Source organism: Leptonychotes weddellii, chromosome X (assembly GCF_054177405.1).
Source record: "Leptonychotes weddellii isolate Sample4059 chromosome X, ASM5417740v2, whole genome shotgun sequence".
In the NCBI taxonomy this organism is placed as follows: Eukaryota; Metazoa; Chordata; class Mammalia; order Carnivora; family Phocidae; genus Leptonychotes; species Leptonychotes weddellii.
The window spans coordinates 94,881,021-94,906,071 of record NC_138385.1 but is presented as its reverse complement, the minus strand read 5'-3'; the positions used below and the strand labels follow the sequence as shown (position 1 = coordinate 94,906,071).

The 25,051-nt window shown below is 41.8% G+C and overlaps 1 protein-coding gene and 1 pseudogene across 3 annotated transcripts in view; one reads left to right on the top strand and one right to left on the bottom strand.

Moving 5' to 3' along the window:
- The window catches only part of REPS2 (RALBP1 associated Eps domain containing 2), a 222,569-nt gene that overhangs the window by 117,996 nt on the left and 79,522 nt on the right, over window positions 1-25,051 (top strand). For all 3 annotated transcript variants that reach the window (XM_081809113.1, XM_081809112.1, XM_081809115.1), the window contains exons 9-13: window positions 644-738; window positions 7,439-7,508; window positions 9,195-9,290; window positions 15,230-15,275; window positions 18,377-18,513. In XM_081809113.1, the coding sequence (XP_081665239.1) occupies window positions 644-738; window positions 7,439-7,508; window positions 9,195-9,290; window positions 15,230-15,275; window positions 18,377-18,513 (444 nt within the window). The remainder of the gene's footprint in view (window positions 1-643; window positions 739-7,438; window positions 7,509-9,194; window positions 9,291-15,229; window positions 15,276-18,376; window positions 18,514-25,051) is intronic.
- On the bottom strand, window positions 9,484-10,551 carry LOC102731478 (proline-rich protein 19 pseudogene; annotated as a pseudogene).

The window sequence follows — 25,051 nt, the reverse complement described above, 5'->3', positions numbered from 1 at the left end:
CATAATCCACTCGGCTACCCAGCTAACATAGCAGCTTCTGTCACTGTTCTGTTAGAAGAAACCCAAAATGTGATTCTTCTTTCCTTGTTGTAAATCAGCAAGAACTTGTGCTCTTATTTTTGTTATTTCTGCTAACCAAAAGAAAAGAGTATTTTATAAAGTTTTCTTGGTCCCCTATCATTAAAAGATCATGTCTGTTTCAAACAATAATAGCTAAAATGAAGTATTTCCTTACTTAATGTTTATAGCATTAAAACTATCACCAGTTACTGCCATTTAGAAATTAATGCTAGTAGCATAGTTAAAATGTAAAGTATTGTGATAGTGAAGGTTACTACTATGTTACAACGTAAATGCTGACAGTTAAAGTCCCTGGTCTTGCATTTACCAGCTATATGACCTTGAGTAAGTTGCTTAACTTCCCTGCTCCTTAGTTTCATCACATGTAAAATGGGGATGATAGAAATGGTAGGTTGTGTATGTGAAGAACTTAAAATAATACCTCGGCGTGATTACTGCCATAAGTAGTGTATTGGTGCTAGCAGATTTTGTTGTTATATTTCCTAAGCACAGAAGAGCTGATAGGAAACAATGCCTGCTGTGAATATAGTATATATTCTTATGTATTTTTGTTTCTTCTTAGCCTTTCCTAAGCCCAAGCGGGAGTGCACACTATTTGATTCTTATTCTGAGTCAATGCCTGCGAACCAACAACCCCGTGACTTGAATCGGATGGAGGTAAAAGATCTTCATATGTTAATAAATAAGGATGTGTGTGGAATTAAAATCCATTAGCCTGTGTTCTTTACAAACTCTAGAAAATCCACTTTCATAACATTTTCTCTTCATGCCGAGTCCTTATGTTGGGGCTCAGCCTTTCAAATCTAGACACCAGATATATCTATAATTACTTTTTTTCTTTTCTTCCTAGAACTAGATTTAGTGAAATAAGCAAAGTAGTCTCTTGACCTTCTAGGGGTGAAATGTAGGTGTAGACAAAGTAAGCCAGAAAAATGCTAGGCAAGTCGTTTATTTTAACCAAGCTTTAATTTTGAAGTAAATGTAGGAAAGTATTTTTAGTAGCTGAGTTATGAACAAGGTCTAATGGACCCAGAATAGTTGTAAGAGGAAGTTTGAGAACTGTGTAAGAGGATCTCAAAATACAATCAAAGCTGCCTTCTCCCTCAGGGCTTTTTAGTGTTGGGACCAAATGAAGACTGATTTGGATTATCCCCAAGAGATATCTGTAGAATTCCTACAATGTTGGGCTACTGATGTAAGGTCCTAGCCACATGCTTAGTGGTCCTTAGGTATGCATCAATAAATAGGAGTCATTATGGTTATTGTTAAGGTCAGCACACTCTTCATCATCATTATCATTGTTATGATTGCTGTGATGACACCTTATGATATCTGCTGTTCCCATCCTAAAAAAAAGTCTGGAAATGTGTAATAAATGGCGTTTTATTCATAGGCTGCTATTATAGTCCCCTGACCCTGGTTAAAATTGTTGCAAGATGATGGAAGTCAGACGCAGGATACAGGGCCATTTCTTTCATTTCTTGCCACTCTGTGTGATTATTTATTTTTTTCCACGGGGTTCTCATGCATATAGTCTGTGTTGCAATGACGTCCTCTGTTCCTCTGTGATGGAATCAGCCTGATTCTGCAGTGTTCCCTCTGATAACACCTCTCTTGGCCTCTCTCCTACTCTTTCTTTGAGTCAGAGCCTCTGTTACTTTCCTTAACAGATCTCTACTCATGGGAAATAGGTATAAAGTGACATCAGGAAGAGTGATAGATGTGCATTTGAAGAGTTTTAGGTTTTTAAAATTCTTTTTTTTAAGAATGTGTACAACTGAGAAACAGATAACAGTAATTAGCCACTTTTCCCGACCCTCTGTATACTCTGGGGCTGCTGGCAATGTCTGGAGACTTATGCAGTTGCCCTGCTTTTGTTTGTTTGTTTGCTGTGGGTCCCCTTGCTTGTGTAAAATTATGAGGTTGATTTATTGAAAAATGTCATAAATTCTTATTCTTTCTCGATAAATGTTATGTTTCAACTTGCCATGGTATCAGGTGGCCTTTGCCCTTCCAACAGAAACAAATAATGCTGTGTTTTAGAGAAATTAATTACTGGCTTGTGTTGCTTTCTCCTATGTAGTCATTTATCATCTGTCTAAAAGGAAAGGAGCCAATATACAGTTGGCTGTGAAGTCTGTAAATGGAGATACTTTTAAACACACGCACACTCTGATGTCCTTGATGACATTATGGATATTCACCTTTATGGATGTGATGTGCAGCTAGTTTTATGTTAGATACTTCTGTATACTTTAAACTGGCTCTTTTGATGGAGGTTGGTGGTAGTTAAAAGTCTTTGCTTGCCCTGTCCAAACAAGAAAGCAAAACAACAACAACGACAACAACAACAACAACAACAACAACCACAACAACAACTCTTTCTGCACAAAATTGTTATATTCTAGGGTGGGGTGCTTTTACATAATCATGTAATAATATACAGAATTCAAGGACTAAGTAGTGAGGTTAATTGAGGCTTTGGCCATTCAAGAAGTGTAGGTCAAATTTTAGTAGCTAATGATTAAATATTTCATTTTCTTCTATTTTATTCATTGTTCTTTCTACCAATCTTTTAATCTCTCATGAATGCATACATGGGATTTAAATAGATCTTGGTACTAGTCCTGTGAGGGATGACTCCATATAGGTGTTTGTGTTGTGAATGAAGCTGTAGCTGATTCAGGTCATGAGAACTTTGCTCAGCAGTACAGATCAGATCTCTAGACAGCAAAGCTGTAACCATGTACTTGTTTCCTTCAAGAATTAAAGATTATAATTTCAGGTAAAGTCCTCTTTAGCAGTGCTTCTTAGATTACTAGATTTCTTTCTTTTGTAAACAGCTTTACTAAAATATAATTCACATACTATACTCAACTGAAGTATACAATCCAATGGTTTTTAGTGTATTAACAGAGTTGTGCAACCATCAGTATAGTCTTATTTTAGAACATTTTTCATCACTCCAGAAAAGAAAGCCTGTACTCATTAGCACTCATTGACTGTCCTCCCTTCCCCTCAGCCTCTGGTGATCAGTAATCTATTTTCTGTCTCCGAATTTGCCTATTGTGGATATTTCGTATAGAATCATAGAATATTATGGGGTTTTTTTTGGTGACGCTTTCTTTCGTTTAATATAATGTTTCATTTTTTAAAAAATTTATTTGAGAGAGAGCGTGAGTGAGCACAAGCAGGGTAAAGGGCAGAGGGAGAAGCAGACTCCTTGCTGAACAGGGAGCCTGATGTGGGCCTCGATCCTGGAACTCCAGGATCATGACCTGAGCTGAAGGCAGATGCTTAATGGACTGAGCCAGCCGGGTGCCCCTAGTATAATGTTTCAAAGTTCATTCATGTTCTAGCATGTATCAGTGCTCATTCCTTTTTATTGCTGAGTAGTATTCCACTGTGTGGATCTGCCACATTTTGTTTGTCTGTTCTTCAGTTGATGGACATTTGGCTTGTTCCCACTTTGGAGTTGTGAGAGAAAAAATGCTGTTGTGAACATTCATGTAGCAATTTTTTTGTGAGCACAGTGTTTTCAATTCTCTTGGGTGTTTACCTGGAGTGGAGCTGTGTGTCATATTGTAACTTGTGCTTAACTTTTTGAGGTACTACCAAACTGCTTTTCTAAGCACCTGCAGCATTTTACATTCCTCTACCAGTAATGTATGAGGGGTCCAATTGTTCCATATCCTTGTTAACACTTGTTTTTGGGGCGCCCAGGTGGCTCAGTCAGTTAAGCAGCTGACTCCTGGTTTTGGCTCAGGTCATGATCTCAGGGTCCTGGGATTGAGCCCCGCGTGGGACTCCATGCTTAGCGCAAGTCTGCTTGTCTCTCTCCCCTCTCTCTCTTTCTCTCTAAAATAAATAAATAAAATCCTTTAAAAAATACTTGTTATTGTTTGTGGTTTTTATTTTAGCCATTCTAGTGGGAGTGAAGTGGTTGGTATCCCATTGTGGTTTTGATTTAAGTTTCCTAATGACTACTGATGTTGAGCATCTTTTCTTGTGCTTATTTGCTATTTGTATATCTTCTTTGGTGAGATGTCTATTCAAATCTTTTGTCATTTTATAAATTGGGTTATTATTGAGTTGTAAATATTCTTTATATATTCTGAATATAAGTCCCTTATTCAGTATATAATTTGCAAGTATTTTCTTTCTTTGGTTTTTCTTTTTCCTTTCTTTTTTTTTTTTTTTAAAGATTTTATTTATTTATTTGACAGAGAGAGAGAGAGAGCACGAGCAGGGGAGCAGCAGAGGGAGAGGGAGAAGCAGACTCCCTGCTGAGCAGGGAGCCCGATATGGGGCTCGATCCCAGGACCCCGGGGTCATGACCCAAGCCGAAGGCAGGTGCCCAACCGACTGAGCCACTCAGGCACCCCTCTTTTTCCTTTCTTCTTTTTTTTAATTCAATGCTTTATTTTATTTTTTTAAAGATTTTATTTATTTATCAGAGAGAGAGAGCACAAGCAGGGGGAATGGCAGGCAGAGGGAGAAGTAGGCTCCCCGCTGAGCAAGGAGCCCGATGTGGGACTTGATCCCAGGACCCTGGGACCATGACCGAGCTGAAGGCAGACACCCAACTGACTGAGCCACCCAGGCATCCCCTCTTTTTCCTTTCTTGATAGTGACCTCTGTAACACAAATGTCTTTTATTTTAACAAGGTCCAGTTTGTCTCTTTTCTTCTTTTGTTGCTTGTGCTTTTGGTGTCATATCTAAGAAACCATTGCCTAACAGAAGATCATGAATATTTACTCCTCTGTGGTCTTCTAAGAGTTGTATAGTTTTAGATCTTATATTTAGGTCTGTGATCTAGTTTGAGTAAATTATTGTGTATGCCACGAGGAAGAGATCCACCTTCATCCTTTTTTTTTTTTTTTTTGTCCTCCAAAGGCCCTTAATTGGTTTATTAATGGAAACATCCAGGAGTTGCAGTCATTCGGTCCTCTTTTTTTTTTTAATTTTTTGACAGAGGGAGAGACAGAGAGGGAACACAAGCAGGGGGAGTGGGAGAGGGAGAAGCAGGCTCCCCACTGAGCGGGGAGCCCGATGCGGGCCTCGATCCCAGGACCCTGGGATCATGACCTGAGCCGAAGGCAGACGCTTAACGACTGAGCCACCCAGGCGCCCCCATCCTTTTTTTTTATGTCAAAGATATATTTATTTATTTTAGAGAGAGAAAGAGAGCGGGGGGGAGGGGCAGGGAGGAAGAGGGAGAGAGAGTGTCTTAAGCAGACTCTGTGCTGAGTGTGGAGCCTGATGGAGGGCTTGATCTCATGACCCTGAGATCATGATATGAACCAAAGCCAAGAGTTGGATGCTTAACAGATTGTGCCACCCAGGCGCCCCCACCTTCATTCCTCTGTGTATGGATATCCAGTTATTTCAGAATCATTTATTAAAAGACAATTTTCCCCCATTGAATTGTCTTGCACCTTTGTTGAAAATCAGTTGACTGTAAATGTAAGGGCTTATTTATGGATTCTCAGTTCTATTCCATTGATCTGGATGTCTCTCATAATGCTAGTACCACCCTGTCTTGATGACTATAACTTTGTGGTGAGGTTTGAAATTGGAAAGTCTGAGTCCTTCAACTTTGTTTTTTTTGTTGTTCTTTTTTAAGAATACTTTCACTATTCTGGGTCCTTTGCATTTCTTTATGAGATTTAGGACAAGCTGTTCAAATTCTGCAAAAAAGTGAAGAAGGATTGCACTGAATCTGTAGATGAATTTGGGGGAGTATTGCCACCTTAACAATATTGAGTCTACTGACCCATGAGCATGGGATGCCTTTCTATTTATTTAGGTTTTAAAAATTTCTTTCAAAGGTGCTTTTTTGGGGATGACTTTTTATTTATATTTTCTACTCCTAAATCATTTTCTTTTACTAGGGATCTAGTTATAGTCCAGGTGGGAGAAGCAAATGAAAGAAAGGCACTGTTAAGATACATTCTCTGTTCTATTGGAGATAGTAGACTTTGAATAGGAAATTATATCTGGAGGCTTCATGGTAATGCCAAGAATCACCTGCCTGAGGATTGTTAAATCCTAGATCAGGTTACCACCAAGCAGTACTGAATTCCGTTCTTTGAAACAGTTGAAAAACAGAAGTATTGCTTATCTCACTGGGGTTGTTCAGATTCTGAGAGGCAAACCAGTTAACCTTCTGGAGCACTAGATGGCTCCAGGATTTACCTTATTTCCTTTAAGGTTTGTTTGATTTTCTGAATATGTTTAAAATTAAAAGAATATCAAAAGGCATATAGTGACAAGTCCTCCTTCCATCCTTTCCCCCATCTACCCAGTCACACTTCAATTTTTATGTATCTTTCCAGAATTTATATATATATAGTAAATATTAATATATATTCTTTTATCAGAGGTCTTAGAATGCATATTAATTGAGACTTTATAAGAAATAAATTTATAGTAAGTAGATTTTAAATAGGATTTTATTATTATTATTTTTTAAGATTTTATTTATTTGTTAACAGAGAGAGAGACAGCAAGAGAGGGAACACAAACAGGGAGAGTGGAAGAGGGAGAAGCAGGCTTCCTGCCGAGCAGGAAGCCCGATGTGGGACTCGATCCCAGGACCCTGGGATCATGACCTGAGCTGAAGGCAGACGCTTAATGACTGAGCCACCCAGGTGCCCCTTAAATAGAATTTTAAGTGACCAATATGTGATCAATTTGGGTATTCTTTCTTATTAGTATTAGTGAAGACTTCCCCTAATTGAGTTAAGAGAAAATTTTGTTCTGCTCATTTTTCTTATTCCTTGATAAGGGGCTGTTTGAATCAGGGTTGAACACTCTCTGCATAACAGATTTTGGCAAATATCTACATTATGGGGCCACTTGTCAGAACCTCTCTCTGCTTGTGAAAAAGTACATAAAGTGCAGGTTTGTTTTTGGCAGAATGGGCAAATGTTACACAATTCTCTGGCTGAATCCCACACCAGATTCAGATTTATTGTGCAGTCTCATACATATGCCTAAATCTGAATCGTCATTTTTTTTCTCTGCACGTGTAAATTTTCTTTTTTTAAAAAAATGTAAAAAATTTTTAAAGTAATCTCTACACCCAGTGTGGGACTCGAACTCAGGACCCTGAGATCAAGAGTCACGCACTCTACTAACTGAGCCAGCCAGGTGCCCCATATGTAAAATTTCAACACAAGTTAACTTATACCTCACTAGGAATCTAATAAAATAAAGTAGTATTAAATGTCAGAGTTTACTGAAGACAGGAATATTGGCAAAATGTGTTGTTTTTAAAGCATTTTCATCATATGTACATGTAACTTAATTTACACTTCAACCTGTATAATTTATTTACTTTTCTTTTCCAAGAAGCTATCTATTAAAGACATGGCTGACTTTCCTGTCCCAGCCCAAGATGTGACTAGTGATGACAAACAAGGTATGAAAAGAATGAGTTTTCTTCCTTTAGGGACATTCTACCTGTGTTTCTTCATCTACTTCTCTTGGAATGGCTGGCTTCTGGAGCATATGAGGACAGTGTTCAGTATATGAACACATTTGGATGGATTAAGTAGTTCAAATAGTTGTCAGAAAACTGTAATTTCTGAAGTGGTAACAGGAGCTTCCAAAGTCCCCTAACTCATTGGCCCCTTACTCACTGCTGACCCTCAGACTACTCTGACACTTTACATTGGGATTTGGTTGCACTAATTAGGAAGTGACTGGAAGCTGGAAGAATTGAGAGCTTAACATCTTGGGTTGGCAGATGTGATTCCAGAACATCAGTATAAATGCATATTTGTGCACAGGTCTAATCCTTGAGGAAGTTATCTTCTGGAGAGAGTTTCTGTCCCTGGGATTTATCTTGTGACTTTGTGGATGCGAGGCTGTGTCGTGGAGCCAGCAACCATTTGTCTATCTTACTGGGCAAGTGAGAAGCAGTACAGCACAGTTTTCCATGTTAGAGCTACCATGAAGCACAGAGATGAGTTGGCCTAGGAATATTTAGAAGAACAGTTGGATGTCTACCCCCCTGACCCCCCTCCCCCCGCCAACACCACTCCATATAATTCTTTATAATCTACCAGGTCCTTCCTCATTCATTGTCTTACTCGGTTCTCACAAAACTGAATGGAGGCTAGTATGTTTTATCACCTAAAACGCAGAGATGAGTAAACCGAAGTGCAGGCAGTGTGAATCATTTGTTTAATAATAAAAAGAATGGAGATAAGAACAAAGATTTTCTAAGTCTCAAGCCAGTATTCTTTTTATTATTTGATACTGATTTACTACCCATGAATGAGAGGCTTATCTGAAGGGACTAAAAATCAGGGAAGCTATTTCAGGTTTATTGTCGAGACCTGCCATTGTTGCTGCTTTGTACAGGAATTAAACATGAAAAATAAGTTTTCCATTAGGAAACAATAATTGCTTGCTCTCTATTTAAACATTTGCTCAGGAGAGGCAGGCAGAACTAGACATTTTTTGCAGCAGTGTGTACTCTGATCACGGTCTTTACTAGTGGGTCTAAGCCTTGATTGCACATTGGAATAACCAGGTGAGGTCTAAAAATACTGAAGGCTGCATCTCACTCCCAGAGAGATTCTGATGTCATTGGTCTGGCTGTCAGGAATGAAAGGGGGAAATTTCTCATACTTTCTGGTAATATTCCTCATAGCCACTAGAGGTGCTCTCTGTTGAAAGTTGGAAATACTGCTTTGTTCCTTGTGGGATGAGAACCTATTTCCATACTTTAGGGGGTCTTTATTGTTTTACTAAGTGCTGTACCAACCTATAGAGGTTTATAACACCATTTTCATAAGTGACGACTAGGGATTCTTTGTTTTATTTTTTTCTAAAAAGATTTTATTTATTTATTTGGCAGAGACACAGAGAGAGAGCGGGAACACAAGCAGGGGGAGTGGGAGAGGGAGAAGCAGGCTTCCCGCTGAGCAGGGAGCCCAATGAGGGGCTCGATCCCAGGACCCTGGGATCATGACCTGAGCCGAAGGCAGACGCTTAACGACTGAGCCACCCAGGTGCCCTGGATTCTTTGTTTTAATGTAATGTGCCTCAGACATAAAATTTTACAGTTTTTTTTTCTCCTTTCTTTCTCTTGTTTAAGAACAAAACAAAACGCGTCTAGAACAAAACAAAATACGTCTAGCTTTGAAAAGTACTGCGGATGAAGCCTTACCAAAGGATATGTCTGAGGATCCAGGTAGGAGAAAACCATTTTAATATATTTTTATGTCATTATTTCTAATTTAAAAAACCCAGTAGTTTCAGTGAGTAGAAAATAGGTGGTAGTGTAAGTTTCTCTCTAAATATTTGCCTTGTGTTTTATTTTTTGACCATGTAGAAGGTACTTTATTGAGGTGATTAGGAGTGCCCCCAGCCCAGTCTCAGCCCCCTCAGTACAGTCCCATGGGTGGAAAGGACCAGGCCTCTGGGCTGCTCTGGGCCACCACCCAGGAGAGGCTGGGCAGTCGGGCAGGGGGGCTGGGGCTCCAGTCCAGGGTAGAGGTTCTGGGCAGCAAGGGTGATGGTGGCTGAGGCATGGGCTGTTGGGGCCTGACCCCCCAGGGCCGCGGAGGGGGCAGCGTGGCTACCAGCCAGATGCTTTTCAGCAGGTCAAAGGCTGTTGGGGGGCCCCAGGCTGCCCCGGATGGCGAAGGCAACAAGGGCACGGGGGGTGGCCAGGGGCCTTTTGGCGCTGCCAGGCTCACCCTGTGCACCATGGGAGTGCTGCAGGTGTGAGACATGGCAAAGGTGAGCATCTTTGTCCTCTGTTGCCTCCTCTGCCTCCCCTCCCCTGGGGCTGGCTCAGGGCTGTTGATGCAGGAGGGTGTCATCCTTCGGCTTTCAGGGCCCCCAGGCTTGGTCCCTGGTAAGGGTGGCTGGCAGCCACGGAGCACCACGGTGAGGTCTGTAAGGTGCCCACAATGGCATCCCTGGCTTCTTGCACTAGGTTCCTCCTGGGGAAGGCCTGTGGCAGTATCAGCTGGCACTGCAGCTCCTCCAGCAGCTGCCCCCAGCCAGGGAGCTCTGGGGGACTGGGTGGGCCTGGGCTGGAGCCTCTAGGCACCTGGTTCTCCTTGCCCCTTGACTGTGGGGCTGGTTCTTGGGCCCACCTTGGGCTCGGGGAGGGTTTGGTGGGGAGTGAAGGGGTGCCTCGCTCCAGGGACTCACAGCTAAGCAGCCGTGCCACGTCAAGAGATTTCTCCTCATGGTTGAAGAGACCCCAGTGCTCCCGGCTCAGCCGGCCCTGGGTTATGACCACAAGCTTGGGAGCAGTAGGGGCCACAGGGGGATCCTGACTGGTCACAGGAGGATCCTGACGGGTCAGTGGCTGGCGGCTGCCCATCAGGGCCTCATTGCGCTCCCGCCTCGTCTTCCGATGGCGGACACGACCAGTTTCCTCAGGCTGCTGGAAAGGCTGGGGGGGGGCTGGCCCTCGGGGGTCCATAGTGTCCTTCTCCTGGACCAATGAACCCCGCCCCACACCCACCCCACGTGGCTGTGGGGTGCAGTGGCTTCTTTGCCGCGGTAACCCTAGCTCACGACGGACTGGGGTCTCTTCTGGGCCTCACGCTGGGCGCCTTGTGTTTTATTCTAAGGAAGTCTTTTGGTTGCTTTTTACCGCTTCCCTCTTTTCAGGTATGAGAAGAGAGTGTTTTTTATTTTTAAGTTCTGAATTTAGGTTTCACTGATAGGATCACGCAGTTTGAAGTTAGAGTCTCATTGTTACTTTTACTGTGAAATTGGGAAGGCTTGGATTTGAGATTTCAGTAAGCCATTGTGGTTTCTGTGTAGAGTAAGGAGCTGATTGGTAGATCAACTGGAGGCCCACAGTTGAACTTTTCCATTTCCAGAGCAAAAATCTCAAATGTTTTCATTAGACTTCACCACCAGGAAGGCAAGTAAATGTGCTTATACAGGGAGTGGATTCCAAGGAGAAAAAGAAAAGTTGTGTTTGCCCATGTTCTTGAAGAGTTGGAACTGTGTCTGTGAACTGTGGAGAGGGCCAGGCTTGTGTCCTCAGCTCTCTTGATGGGAGCCATCACTGAACCAAGCTGAACCTAGTTGAAAACAAACTGGCTAGGGAGGGCATTACTCTTTGGAGCTCCAGTTGTGAGGATGTGAAAGAAGTTGCTGCATTCTCTCATTGTTATCTTTCATAATATTTAATAAGTAAATCATGTTTGTTTTGGTTAGCTAGCTATCATCCCAGGCTTATTTGTTTAAAGTTGGAACAAAGGAATCAGTATAACATTGAGTCTTATGCTATAGTACAGCATTTCCCAAACACTAAGTTCATTCAAGGTTTAAAAGAGAGAGAGGGGTGGGGGAAGATAGAAGGAGGAGGGGGGAGAGAGAGAGAGAGAGAGAACATGAATATGAATGAGAATATATGATTGATTTCGGTGATGAGGTTGAAGATTCTGTGTGTTTAGGCAGCACCCCAGGTGATTCTGATGTGTGGCCTATTTGGGGAACCCCTGCCTTTAGGAGATGATGTTAAGAATTGGAAAATTGAGGGCGCCTGGGTGGCTTAGCTGGTTAAGCGACTGCCTTCAGCTCAGGTCATGATCCTGGAGTCCCTGGATCGAGTCCTGCATCGGGCTCCCTGCTCGGCAGGGAGTCTGCTTCTCCCTCTGACCCTCCCCCCTCTCATGTGCTCTCTCTCATTCTCTCTCTCTCTAATAAATAAATAAAATCTTAAAAAAAAAAAGAATTGGAAAATTGAGACTGTAGATCAACCATGCCTCCAAAAGTGGTCGGAATTCTCAAGCCTAGTTTGGGTTCCTTCATCATAGGGAGAAATGCTCAGTTTATGTAAAGACAAATGGATTGCTGGCTTGTTAGAGAATTAGACTTTAGGCTTGCCCTCTTATCCCATGTCAGGACAAATGCCTGAGGTAAGTTCTTTCCACCTCTAATTTCTGGAGCTAAAGTGGATGCACCTCTGTTTTTGTAAACTTCATGTTAACGGTGTTAATAAAAGCTAGTTGAACTTGGAGAGTTAAATTGGTGCTTTTCCAACAGCCTTTTAGGCTAATAACTTGCTGTTTTTCCCATGAGCATTGTGTGTTCTCTGAAGCATGAGCTTCATTTTTAATATTCCTTCACTGACAGGGGAATGGGGTCACCAGACAAATGCTACGAGGGTGTGCCACAGTGTGCAAAGCACATCTGCATTTGTTTCATTCTGCATGGGAACATGCTATGTAGCTTCTGATTCATTTTTCCTACTGCTGCCCCTTTCTGGAGTGGATATGAGGGAATCCTTCATCTGAAAACCTATTTAATACCCCCTTTCCTGGGGCATGTTTGGATTTCTAGTGTGAGACACTAGAGTTTCAACGTGGTGGTTTCTAACTCTGAATGTCTGTCCATGCCACACGGACATTTCACCTCAGTTGAGTGCTGCCTTTTAGAGAATTAAACTTCAGGCTTGCCTTTTTATCCTATTTCAGTTTGCTGCAAAGATGACATGCCCGGGGTGTTCTAGGAAGTTGTCATTCTTCTTCCCTCTTCCCAGCTAAATGAGAAGCTGTGATCTCCCTACTGGCTTCTGCCTGGATTCCAATACAACATGCCCTGGCCATTTTTGCAGATACTCACATGCCCCAAATGCTGAGTCTGACTTTCAGGGGCTTGGAGGCTGATGGAAGACTTAACTGGAATAGTGTTCTCTAGTTTTTTGTGATCCGAAACCTGTGGGGACTTATCAAGATCTGCCTGGGATATATTTTTGCAGATGGCAGGAGAAATATCTCCCTGCCCTGCTCTTCCACAATGGGTGGTAATAATGATGATAATAATGGTAATAGTAATGGTGATGAAGATGATGTTGTGGTGGGACTGTTGTCAGGGAATGGGGGTAATTCCTTGTCACATATTTTTTAATATGCCCTTACCCTTTTAAATGCTGAAAGTGTACATATTAGTGGAGTCTAATAGATTCCTTAGCTAACATCATATTCCAGCCTAATTCAACAGGGCACACTGTACAATGGTGATCTTTTTCTTGATGTCTGTAAGTCATGCTGAGGGGATTAGGCCTGTTGACCCTCACACTGTAGTCTTCAGACACCGTTGGTGATTCTAGCAGCTGCCCTGTTGCCAGCTATCACCCCATGGTCTTACAGGGTAGAACAGTTTTCTGCTTCCATTACCTGCTCCCACCTGTACCTCCTTTGCTGTCCTAATGGGAACTAAATTTAGAATCCAGGTTTCTAAGATTGAAAAATTAGGAGCACTCTCCAACAGTAATATTTTGCAATTCTAAAATATAGTTAGTTTTCAAAGTACTTTCACCTCTCTCCCCGTGAGAAAGGGGCCACATTTTTATTATCTTCATTCTGTAGACGAGGAAACTGAGGCTCAGAATCATAATAGTTACGGTTGTGGCCAGGAGGGACATGTAGGCCTCAGGACACCTGTCTGGGTCTCCACTGCTTATCCATTCCCCCACACCCCATCTGTCTGTATGTCTATCTCTCACCTCCAGGGTTTTCCACTCCTTCCACACCCATTCTCACCCCAGCAAAAAGACAGAGATAATGGCAGTTGACAAAGGAATTAACGGTCACCCCCGTGGTCTGATTTGGGGAACCAGACTTTTATTTTAATGTGGCTGAGACTTTCCCGACCCACATATTTCTGGAAAGCGGTGTCGCCTGAGGGAGAAGAGGGGTTCAGAGCCAGTTGTGGGCAGCCTGCCCAGAGGGTGGCCCCCAGCTTTGTGGTGAGTCTGGTCACACTGTTCACTCAGCCCCACGGCAACCTGCTTGACTGCAGGATGGGCTCCCCTTAGGCCCCTTTCCTTCGCTGCCTGGGGTTTGTGGGGTCAGGGGTGGCAGGGGGAGCCACATATCCCTGCAGATGTGGATGCATGAGAATGGGCAGGACAGGGCTCAAACTCCTTGGGCCTCCCATGCTTTTCAGGGCTCTGGCAGCATTTTGATGGATTGAAGTTGAAAGATGCCTGTGTTCTCACTACACCAAACCAAAATTCTTATTTTGGGATAAATGCATCTTTTCGGCAGCTGACCATATCTAAGGGAATATGTATTGCTAGTTTGCTTTGTGCCTTGTTAGCATTTTTAGCTCCCCTTTCCTCTCCTGCTTATCTAACCCATGGATTTTAATGACCATCGTCAATTCAGGCTGCTTCATCCCAAGGAGGGTTTTTATCTTTAGGAGCAATGTAAAAAGGGGTGGGATAATTCACTGAGACATAAGAAAATGTTTGGAAGAATTTGTGCAAACAGTATACAAACTATATTCTCCTTGTTCCTAGTTAGAGTAGCACTTTTTCTATGGATTTTTATGACATTTTATGATGAAAAATTTGCAGCTTAGCATAACTAATGGTTTCTAAAGTTGTCTTTCGTAGGGTATTGAAAACATAAAAAAGGATTAATCTTTTTGTAAATGTTTCTAATTACTCCCAGCAACTGTGATGGGAAAGTAGGCTTCATGGGTGTTGATACTGAGCAAGTTAGTTCATGATTTACATTTGATAAGGAAAAGTCGTATGGTTGATAAAATATTTTAATGATTTCACTCTGTAATATCCTGTGTATGATTTGGTCACAGAGACATAGGACACAAGAATATTTTCTTACAGGAAAATCTGTGTAGCTTATTTCAACTTGTGGGAGCTTTGATTTCTTGTGGTCATGCTGCTCTGGTAGTGTATTTTTAAAAAATCTTGAAATATGTAACCTGATAGATTTCTTCTTAGCTTTCAGGGGAAGCTGGTTCAAAATCAATTACTAGGCTATCATGATAGACCAAGAAAACCACAGGTCTGAACCCACTATTATACAAGTAGATAACCCCTTGAGAGGGTTGTCTTTTTAGACTGGAATTTCTTTATTCGTCAATGTAGATTTGAGAATAGCTCCTTATTAGTACTCTAACAAAAGGAAAAAAATATTGGTTTCTCCTTTAAATTGTGCCTTTAGCTTTAGAAATAAAATTACAAAATAATGAAAATGTGGAGGCGGTCAAGTTCTCCACAGGGACACCTATACCTCACATTTACCTGTTGATAATGTTTGTTCTGTACTAGCCCAGGTATTGCTTATAAACCTGTTCAACTGCAGAAATGAAAGCCAAGTAAACAACAACTAATCTTTGTTTCAGCCACTTCTAAGGATTCCAACAGTCTCAAAGCAAGACCAAGATCCAGGTAGTGTTTGTTTAATTTCTGCTTTAATGCCCCTTCTATCCTGTCCCTGACTAGAAATAAAATCCCACAACCTGAAGCCCAACCCACAATTTCCTTTTCCTTCAGATTTGAAGCTTAGAATAGGGGTGAATTCACTTGTCATGAAGGGCCTGCTTGGAGCATGCAGTGCGGCTGGGAGACTCTCAGTTTGTGTGTTTATTAGCGCTGGAAGACGGTAGCTGCTTCTGGCAGGTCGCCTGACAAGAAGTGGTTTGTGTGGATATGGCCCAGTTGTTGCAAGATGATAAGGAATAGAGGGCAGTAGTTTTGGAGAGAAGGAAATGTGGTTCAAAGGTAACACTGAAATTTACTATCATGACAAGGTGGACACCCAAAAGTAAGACGCCTGAGGGATGAAATCTAGAGTAGGAAAAGGAAATGCTCACGGTGATTTTAATGAGGCTTGAGGCTTTAGGTAAGCAGTGCTTATGGTCTGTTTTATCCTGTCTTAGAGCTGCTTTTTGGCTTCACGGTTTGTTTGTTGTTGTTGTTGTTGTTGTTTTTAATAGATTTTGTTATTTGACAGAGAGAGAGACAGCAAGAGAGGGAACACAAGTAGGGGGAGTGGGAGAGGGAGAAGCAGGCTTCCCGCTGAGCAGGGAGCCGAATGCGGGGCTCAATCCCAGGACCCTGGGATCACTATCTGAGCCGAAGGCAGACACTTAACGACTGAGCCACCCAGGTGCCCCAAGCTTCACAGTTTTTAGATCAGTAGAAGCTAGTAGAAGAGGGAGAGCGAGTAAGACAGAGCTGCAGTTGACATCAGACATCAGAGTGGAGGATTGAGGAGAAATATGGAAACATTAATAGAACATCAGAGAGGGGAAATGGTGTTGGGACCACTCTTCAGTGGTAGACAGCAGTGTAAGGACAGTACATATGTGTTTGCTTTGGCTCTTAGTGACTTTTTTCTTCCTTTGGCTACTGAGACACATTCCTGAAAAAGTGAATTTAAATCTGATCATATTTTATATGCTTGAAATATTGATAATTGAGGAAACCTCGTCGTCTTGTAAATCTGAGAGTTATCCCTTAGTTTATCTTTTATGTCTGGAGTTTCTAAATTGGGGTTTTGTTTCCTTGTTTATAGAAGATACAGATATCTATATTCACATTTTTTGAAACAATAGATAACAGTAATCTTTTTGGCAGGAAAAAAGGTATAGTCACTGTTTCTGTCTGTGGCTACCACATTTACTCATCTTTTTTTAAGGATGAATGGATCTTTTACTGTACTGGCTTAAAGTACTGGCTTTAGGATGTAGAAATAGTAACATTTATCTGCCCTCATAGTATGAAAAACCTTTGAATTCCAGAAATCTGTTTATGTGTGCTGTGTTAACTTTAAGTTAAACCTCACAGTTTTCTTCTATTGACTTCCTCTCTTTCTCCAAGTGAATGAAAGTACAAAATTTCATGGTTACCTGTTCTATTATTAATATCTCTGGCCAACTTTTTTTTTAAGATTTTATTTGTTTATTTGACAGAGAGAGAGACAGCAAGAGAGGGAACACAAGCAGGGGGAGTGGGAGAGGGAGAAGCAGGCTTCCCGCTGAGCAGGGAGCGTGATGCGGGGCTCGATCCCAGGACCCTGGGATCATGACCAGAGCCAAAGGCAGACGCTTAACGACTGAGCCACCCTGGTGCCCCTCTGATTTCCTTTTTAAATCAAGAGTTCCCATTTGAAAACTTTGTTGTCTTTTCCTATCAATTTACTTTCACTCTGATTGAAAGTATCAGACCATTCTTCCTGCCAGTTCCTGCATGCCTTTACCTTGCCTGTCTTGCCAGTTGTTTTACAGGGACCACCCCGGAGCACGTTCCATGCCTTTATGGCAGCTTTATGAAAGATTGCAACCTTGCATGACAAAACTCTTCAACTACCACAAAGAAACCTTGAGGGAATGATTTGGGAAAGTAAAAACTTGCTATGTCAAAACCAGCTCTACCAAGAACTGAAGTTGCTTAATAGTAATCGATAGATTCTGATTTCATAAATGACACTCTAATAGCTAAATACTAATAATAGTTTTCTGATGTTAATTTGTCTCTAGAGCATATCTCTGACTCTAAGGTCATTTTGTTCTTTGACATGAGTGTAGCTGAGAGGCTGAGTAGAACAGATGTACACATCCACTTCTTAGAAAATCATATTGGGAACTCATCCACAAACCTGTTTCTAAGCAATTGATTAATGTACTGAGTTGAATTAATTTAGAAAATAATTAAGTCTCTAATAAGTAGTTTAGCCGCTATTGCCAAAAGATTTCTTTCTTGGCTCATAGGCAGTATCAGAATATTTTAAAAATGGAATTTAGAAACAGATTGGAGTTTGAATTGAACCAGTGTAACTTTCTAGCTATGTTACCTTTGGCAGGTTATTTATTTTCTGTTTCTTTGAATGTAATTATTAGAGTTACAATCTCAGAAGTTGTCTAGTTAGGTACTGTCTTGTTACAGATTGAGGGACAAGGTTAAGAGGAAACTTTTGCTTTGAAAATTTCCCCAAACTGGTATTTCTCATGGTAAGACAGCCTAGACCCCTCCATCTGATAGATGTGTGTTTCCCTTTCCTGAATTTCATTTGTGGCGTATTCCCTTGAGCCTCTGATTCTTACTCTCAGGTTATCTGCCCCACTTCCATATGTGCCTGTCATCGTGTTCGCATGTAAACAGGAGAAAAGTGCTGCAGTCCGTTAAGACCATGAAGCCCTTCTGTTACAATATGGAAGTGGCTGAGCAGAAGGCTTACATATTATTCTTATTAACAATACCCATAGATACGGATTTGAATTTACAGAAAGCTTTTCCTTTGTGTAAATTTAGGTCTAAGATATAGTATGAACAAAGAGGTTAAAAAAGGATCTGATTCATGGTTTGGGTTTGGACAATTTTTGCAGGTAGTGGCACCCAAGGGACAGCTGAATTCGTGGTTGCTTTGAAATGGGCCCTGGTCAGTCCTTTGTAGTGACTTTGACTTTTGTGGGTATTTCCATTTCAACCCTACTTCAGAGACTAAAGCTTTGCTGTCTCCCTTCTGACCTTTCCTTATTTTGCTGCAGATCTTACTCTAGCACCTCCATAGAAGAGGCCATGAAAAGGGGCGAGGACCCTCCTACCCCGCCACCGCGGCCACAGAAAACCCATTCCAGAGCCTCCTCCTTGGATCTGAATAAAGTCTTCCAGCCCAGTGTGCCAGGTGAAGTGCCCCTCTGCACCCCAGTCTTTCCCTTTCTTGTTGGAGTCATTGGATGTGTGTCTGCCACAGAGGCCTTTGTGAGTCCACAGAACGAGCAGATCTGGCCATTTCCTGTCCCAGGAAGGTCTTCGAGTTGCTATGGTATTCTTGGGAGGGAAAGCAGTTCTTTTTTTTTTTTTTTTTAAGATTTTATTTATTTATTTGAGAGAGAGAGTGAGAGAGAGAGAGAGCACAAGAGGGAGGAGCGGGAGAGGGAGTAGCAGACTCCCCGCCGAGCAGGGAGCCCGATGCGGGACTCGATCCCGGGACTCCAGGATCATGACCTGAGCCGAAGGCAGTCGCTTAACCAACTGAGCCACCCAGGCGCCCGGAGGGAAAGCAGTTCTAAACCGATAAGATATCCTATGTGTCTGGAGCCTTGCCCACACCCGTATGGACCAAGAATTATGAAATTCTGTACCAAGAAGATTAAAATACTTAAACCCCAGACAGCCCACTGAGTGCATGGCTGGGGTCTTGTTCTCCACATTGTGGTAATTTGTATATAAGTAATTTGTATATAATTTGTATATTGTCTTTCATTTCCTGAGATGCTTATGCAGTTCTTTTGTGAAAGACCTTGGCGATCGACACCTGGCCAGAATCTTCCTCTGCATCTTATCCTTGTGGTGAAGATGCGGTGTCTTGGAGGGTTTAATGCTAAGGGGCTTGCTTTCTAAATCTGACTGATGGTTAGGTGGTTGGTGGGGGGAACAAGGGCAAGGGCTCCTCCAGGTGGCCTGCTGAGGGCTTCTGGGACTGGGACTTCCTTGAGCCAGCTGCTGTACAGCTGGGCTGGAGGTGGGGGAAGTTGGAGGGCCCAGTCTCCTTCCCTGGCTCCCTGTGAAGTGGAAGATGTCCTCCTAGGGAACCTATAGAACAGCAGATGAGAACCATGCATGCCTTTGCTTAGCAAAGGTGTTAGGATGCAGCACCTTCCCAAGTGTTATTTTGGGAGCAGCAAGGGCCTTTCTACTGACTGATGTAGGCAAGCTATAAATATAGTGATTTCCTGGAACTTTTTCTCTATCTGTGTGCATTTTAAATCAAGCCAGCCTCAGATGCTAGTGATTTGCAGATTATTATCTTTTCTACAAAAGCAAGAAAAGACTCTCCTTGGCTCACACATTAGCATGACCTCTGTGTCCCAGCAGAGCTCAGCATGTTTTAGTTGTTCTAATAAAGTAGTCTCCTCACAGTAAAGTTACAGATTGTTTTTTAATATACTAGAGTCTGGAACTCTCTATGAAATTTGATTCTCTGCCATGAGTTCATCAGATAAAAATTTGCCTTGCATTTCCCCCCATACTTTGATCCAAATTCTGGCATAATTTCATAGTAACTAGTATTTGAGGTGGGAGTAGCCACGGATGATGATGCTATAAAAATTTCACATGGCTGGCGGATTATGACCCAGAAGATTTTTCTATGCATGCAAAAAGATTAAAACAATCTGGGCAGCTATCTTAATACGTTTTCCTTGCATGGAGAGGCTGGAAGCGTGCAAGTATCTCTCTGGCTGTGCAAGCCCGCAAGGAGTGCCAGCAGTGCCGGGGAATGGATGTGCTCTGGCTTTTACAACATTGCATCGTATGGTGGAAGAGACAAGACTGGATTTGGAGTCCAGCTCTGCTGCTTATTAACTGTTTGATTTTCAGCAAGTGGCTTAATCTTTCTGCATTTCAGATTTTTAATCTCTAAAATAGGGCCAACAGTCCACGGAGCTATAGGGTTTTGGTGAGATAATAAACATAATCCTAATAGCAACATGTTTGACCCATAGGCACTCATTTGCCCAGAAATCATTGAGGAAAGGGAGTGAGAGGATAAAGTCCCTTGCCCCCCTTGATCTCTAGTGGTTCAGGTCTGTGATCCCTTCCCTACAGTTCCTTGGTGGGCTCACAGAGAGACCGAGCCCCAGTTGCCTGCTGTATTACAAGCAAAGGACTGTGAAAAACAGAGTAAGTGAGGCTAGGTTGCTGAGTCAGAGTGGCCTATGGTGGACTGATTGTGTGGAGAAGAAATAGGATGGAGAGAAGATGCAAAGAAGCAAGAATGAAAGAGGGAAGTGCAGAAAATGATGAGATGGTTGTTACATAGGAGTGATGATGTTTATATAAAGGGAGGAGAAGGAAATAGAAGACTGTGATGACCAAGGGGAGGAGAGCACACAGAGAGCCCTTCCTACAGACTTGGTGAAGGATTTGGTGGGATTTAAGGGAAGAACTTAGAATGCCTTCATTAGAGCATTAATGCCTTCAAATTTAGGGAGATCAGTAAGATGATATGGGGAAGAATAACAAAGGGCTGATGTCGAATGTAAATCTATAAAAGTGAACAAGCCACTTTGGCAGTATGGGACAATTGGCTTTACCTTTGATATCTGTAAAAACAGTATGAATTTAAATTTACGGGAGTCTGGATAATCCCAGGGCTCTAGATAGGCAGGTACTGGTATTATACCTAAGTGTATGTTTTCACAGGGAGAAGTTGATATGACATGATTGCTGTGTGTAAAAGGGAGACCACCTTTGTTGTTGTTTTTTAAAAGATTTTATTTATTTATTTATTTGACAGAAAGAGAGAGAGCACACAAGCAGGGGGGTAGCAGGAGAGGGAGAAGCCGGCTCCCACTGAGCAGGGAGCCCGATGCGGGACTTGATCCTAGGGTCCTGGAATCATGACCTGAGCTGAAAGCAGATGCTTAACCGACTGAGCCACCCAGGTGCCCCATGGGAGATCACCTTTGTAATAGCTGATCCAGGTCAGGGAGCCATCCTGTCAAGGCCCAAACAGCTGCTGCATTTGAGAGAAGACAAAAATGTGCAAGAAAGTCTCAGTCAGTGGTGATGCAAGTGCACAAAATCTAGATGCAGTCAGACCTGGAATGTTTAGATTTTATAGCTCTACGCTTACTGCCACAAAACATATTTTATTATTATTTTGTTTTATAAAACATATTATGTTACTGAAATTTCCGTAAGAAAAATCAAACTGTGAAGGCAATACTCTTTAGATACTAACTTCCTTTTCCTCATTGAAACAGTTTTCATAAAGCAGGGGTTTCTTTTGTTCCACCATGTGGGGTGGGAACTCCCCTCCTTCCACTCTCAACAGTGACTTGCCCCTTCCAGAGCCATGTCTAAAGCTTGCAGCTGGAGGTTGCCACGGTGATGGTCAACCCCTTCAGTGCTGCCTCTGCCAAAATAGCCCTGTGCCAGTCATTGAGCATCTACCTGGCAGAAGGGACAGAGGTTGTTTGGAGGAAACGTAGCCATCCCTTTAAAGCTGCAGACCAGAAATCTTCATCACTTCCACTCAGCTCTAACTGGGGAAACCTAGTCCCATGAATATAGCTAGCTGCTGGGCAGCTGGGAAATGTAGTTCCTGGCAGGGTAGCCATTTCCCATTGACATCTCTCTTACTGTAAAAGAGGAGAGTGAATGTTGGTGGGGAGCTCTTTCTACCACATCGCATGTGGCCAAATACATTCAGATCCACATGTTAAAACCATTGTGATGGCTGAACAAAACACATCCATGGGTAGCATCTACCCATGGATAGCTAATGTTTTATTTCTGCTTTAGACATACTGATAATAATTCATTCCAGGGTTAAGAAATTATGGTACATCCATATTATGGAAACTTAAGAAGCAGTTAAAAAGAATAAGGTATGTGTACTAAGTGGAAAGCCATCTGACATAAATTAAGTGAAAGAGGCAAGGTGCAGAATATGCGTGTTCTTAAATGTATAGGCAGATTTTGGAAGGATACTTAGGAAAGTGGTAATAGTGGTTGCCTCTGGGGAAGAGAATAGGATGACTGGGGACAGGAGTGAGAGAGGAACTTACTTCTTATTGAATATCCACTTGTATCTTTTTAATTTTGCCTCAAGTACAGATATTATAAAAATTTTGCTTTTCACTCTATAGCCACAGTGACCAGATAGTACCTGAGAGTACCAGAAATGTCCTTCCCTGGCCCAGTTTACCTGTCTCAGATTTACCTACCATACTATGTCCAGGGTATTTTTATGACCAGTCTGCTGCCACTTTGTAGAATGCAGCTAAAATGACAGAAGCATTTTAGAACATTCTTTAAGACTCTGATATGTCCTTCAGATTCCTCTTCAGTGCCCTTCCAATATTGAGGAATAGTTAATAGGACTTCCCGTAGTCTCCATTGTGAGATGTACAGATGGGCAAAGTGTGATAAGGGCTCTGTCTTAATTTGGAAGGGGGTTGTATTTTTTAGTTGGCCAGCTGAGAAGAGTCTGTCTGGGTTTTTCTACAAATTGATATTTCTGCAACTTGAGAAATACGTAAACCCTTTGGGAATAAGAGATACAACATCTCTTACCAAATTTAACCTTTCAGGTTCTCTAAAGGATGAATTTGCTCACACAAACGGCTTCGACCTTATAGATTTCCTTATTGTATCATTCCTGTGAGTGCTACTTGTTCCCTTTTAAAATCCAGTAGGATTATGGGATTCCTGCTCCACCCCCAAACTTTTGGGTCCACAGTACACAGCCAGCTAAGGGTTCAGTTTAGCAGTCTGGACAGTTTTTTTTTTTTTTTTTAAGATTTTATTTATTTATCAGAGAGAGAGACAGAGGCAGGCAGAGGGAGAAGCAGGCTCCTTGCTGAGCAAGGAGCCCGATGTGGGACTCGATCCCAGGACCCTGGGATCATGACCTGAGCCGAAGGCAGACGCTTAACCGACTGAGCCACTCAGGCGTCCCAATTTTTTTTTTTTTAAATGAAAGCTTTATTGAGGTAAAATCCACACACTGTAAAATTTGCCCTTTTAAAGTATATAGTTCAGTGGCTTGTAGTATATTCATACTGTTGTGCAACCACTAGCATTATCCAATTTTAGGACATTTTCCTCACCCCAAAAAGAAGCCCCATACTCATTAGAAGTCCTTCTTCATTCCCCTGTCCTCTCCCACCAGCTGTTGGCAACCTCTAGCCTCCTTTCAGTTTCCGTGAATTTGCTTGTTCTGGACATTCCATATTAATGGCATCCCACAACATATGGTCTTTTGTAACTGGCTTCTTTCACTTAGTATAATGTTTGCAAGGTGTATCCATGTTGTAGCATGCAGGAGTACTTCATTCCTTTTATGGACGAATAATATTACATTGTAGGAATATGACACATTTTATTTATCCATTTATCACTTCATGGATATACATGGGAGTGGAAGTTCCGGGTTGTATGGTAACTCTAAGTTGGACATCTTGAGGAACTACCAAAGTGGCTGTGCCAGTTTACCATCCAGTGTGTGAGGACTGCAGTTTCTCACTCTTGAAGCACTTGTTATTGCCCATCCTTTTTATTTTAGTCATCCTAGTAGGTATGAAATGGTATCTTATGGTTTTGATTTGCATTTTCTTTTTTTAAAGTATTTTAAAGTAATCTCTGTACCCAATGTGGGGCTCAAACCCACGACCCTGAGATCAAGAGTCAGATGGTCTTCCAACTGAGCTAGCCAGATGCCCCTTGATTTGCATTTTCTAGTGACTAATGATGTTGAACATCTTTTCATGTGCCTATTGGCCATATTTATGTCATTTTTGGAGAAATGTCTGTTCAAAATCTTTGCCCAGTTTAAAATTGGGCTATTTGTCTCTTATTGTTGAGTTGTAAGGGTTATTTATATATTCTGGATACAAGTCCCTTTTCACATACATGATTTAAAAATATTTTCTCTCATTTTGTGGGTTGTCCTTTCAACATTTTATGGTATCCTTTGAAGTGCAGAAGCTTTTAATTTTGTCCTTTTGGTGTCATATCTAAGAAATCATTGCCTAACTCAAGGCCACAAACACATACTCCTCTTTTCTTCTAAGATATTTATATTTTTAGCTCTTACATTTAGGTCTGTGATCCATTTTGAGTTGATTTTTTTGTATGTGGTGTGAGGTAGGGGTTCAAATTTTTTTTTTTTTTTTTTTTTTTGCATGTGGCTATCCAGTTGTCCTAGTACCATTTGTTGAGAAAATATTATTCCCTGTTTAATTTTCCTGGCACCCTTATTAAAAATCAAGTGACCATAAACATAAAGGCTTATTTCTGGATTCTCAATTCTATTCCATTGATATTAATATATCTATCCTTGTGCTAGCACCATACTGTTGTGATTGTTGGAGAATTGTAATACATTTTGCATTTGGGAGGTGTGAGTCTGCTCACTTTCTTCTTTTCTTTACTTTTTTTTTTTTTTAAAGATTTATTTATTTGAGAGAGAGAGAGGGCGTGAGCAAGCACACAGGATGGGGAGGGGCAGAGGGAGAGGGACAGAGAGAATCTCAAGCAGACTCCCCAGTGAGCACGGAGCCTGACGTGGGGCTTGATCTCAAGACCCTGAGATCATGACCTGAGCTGAAATCAAGGGTCAGATACATAACTGACTGAGCCACCCAGGTGCCTCTCTTCTTTTTCAAGATTGTTTTGGTTATTCTGGGTCCCTCGCATTTCCATATGAAATT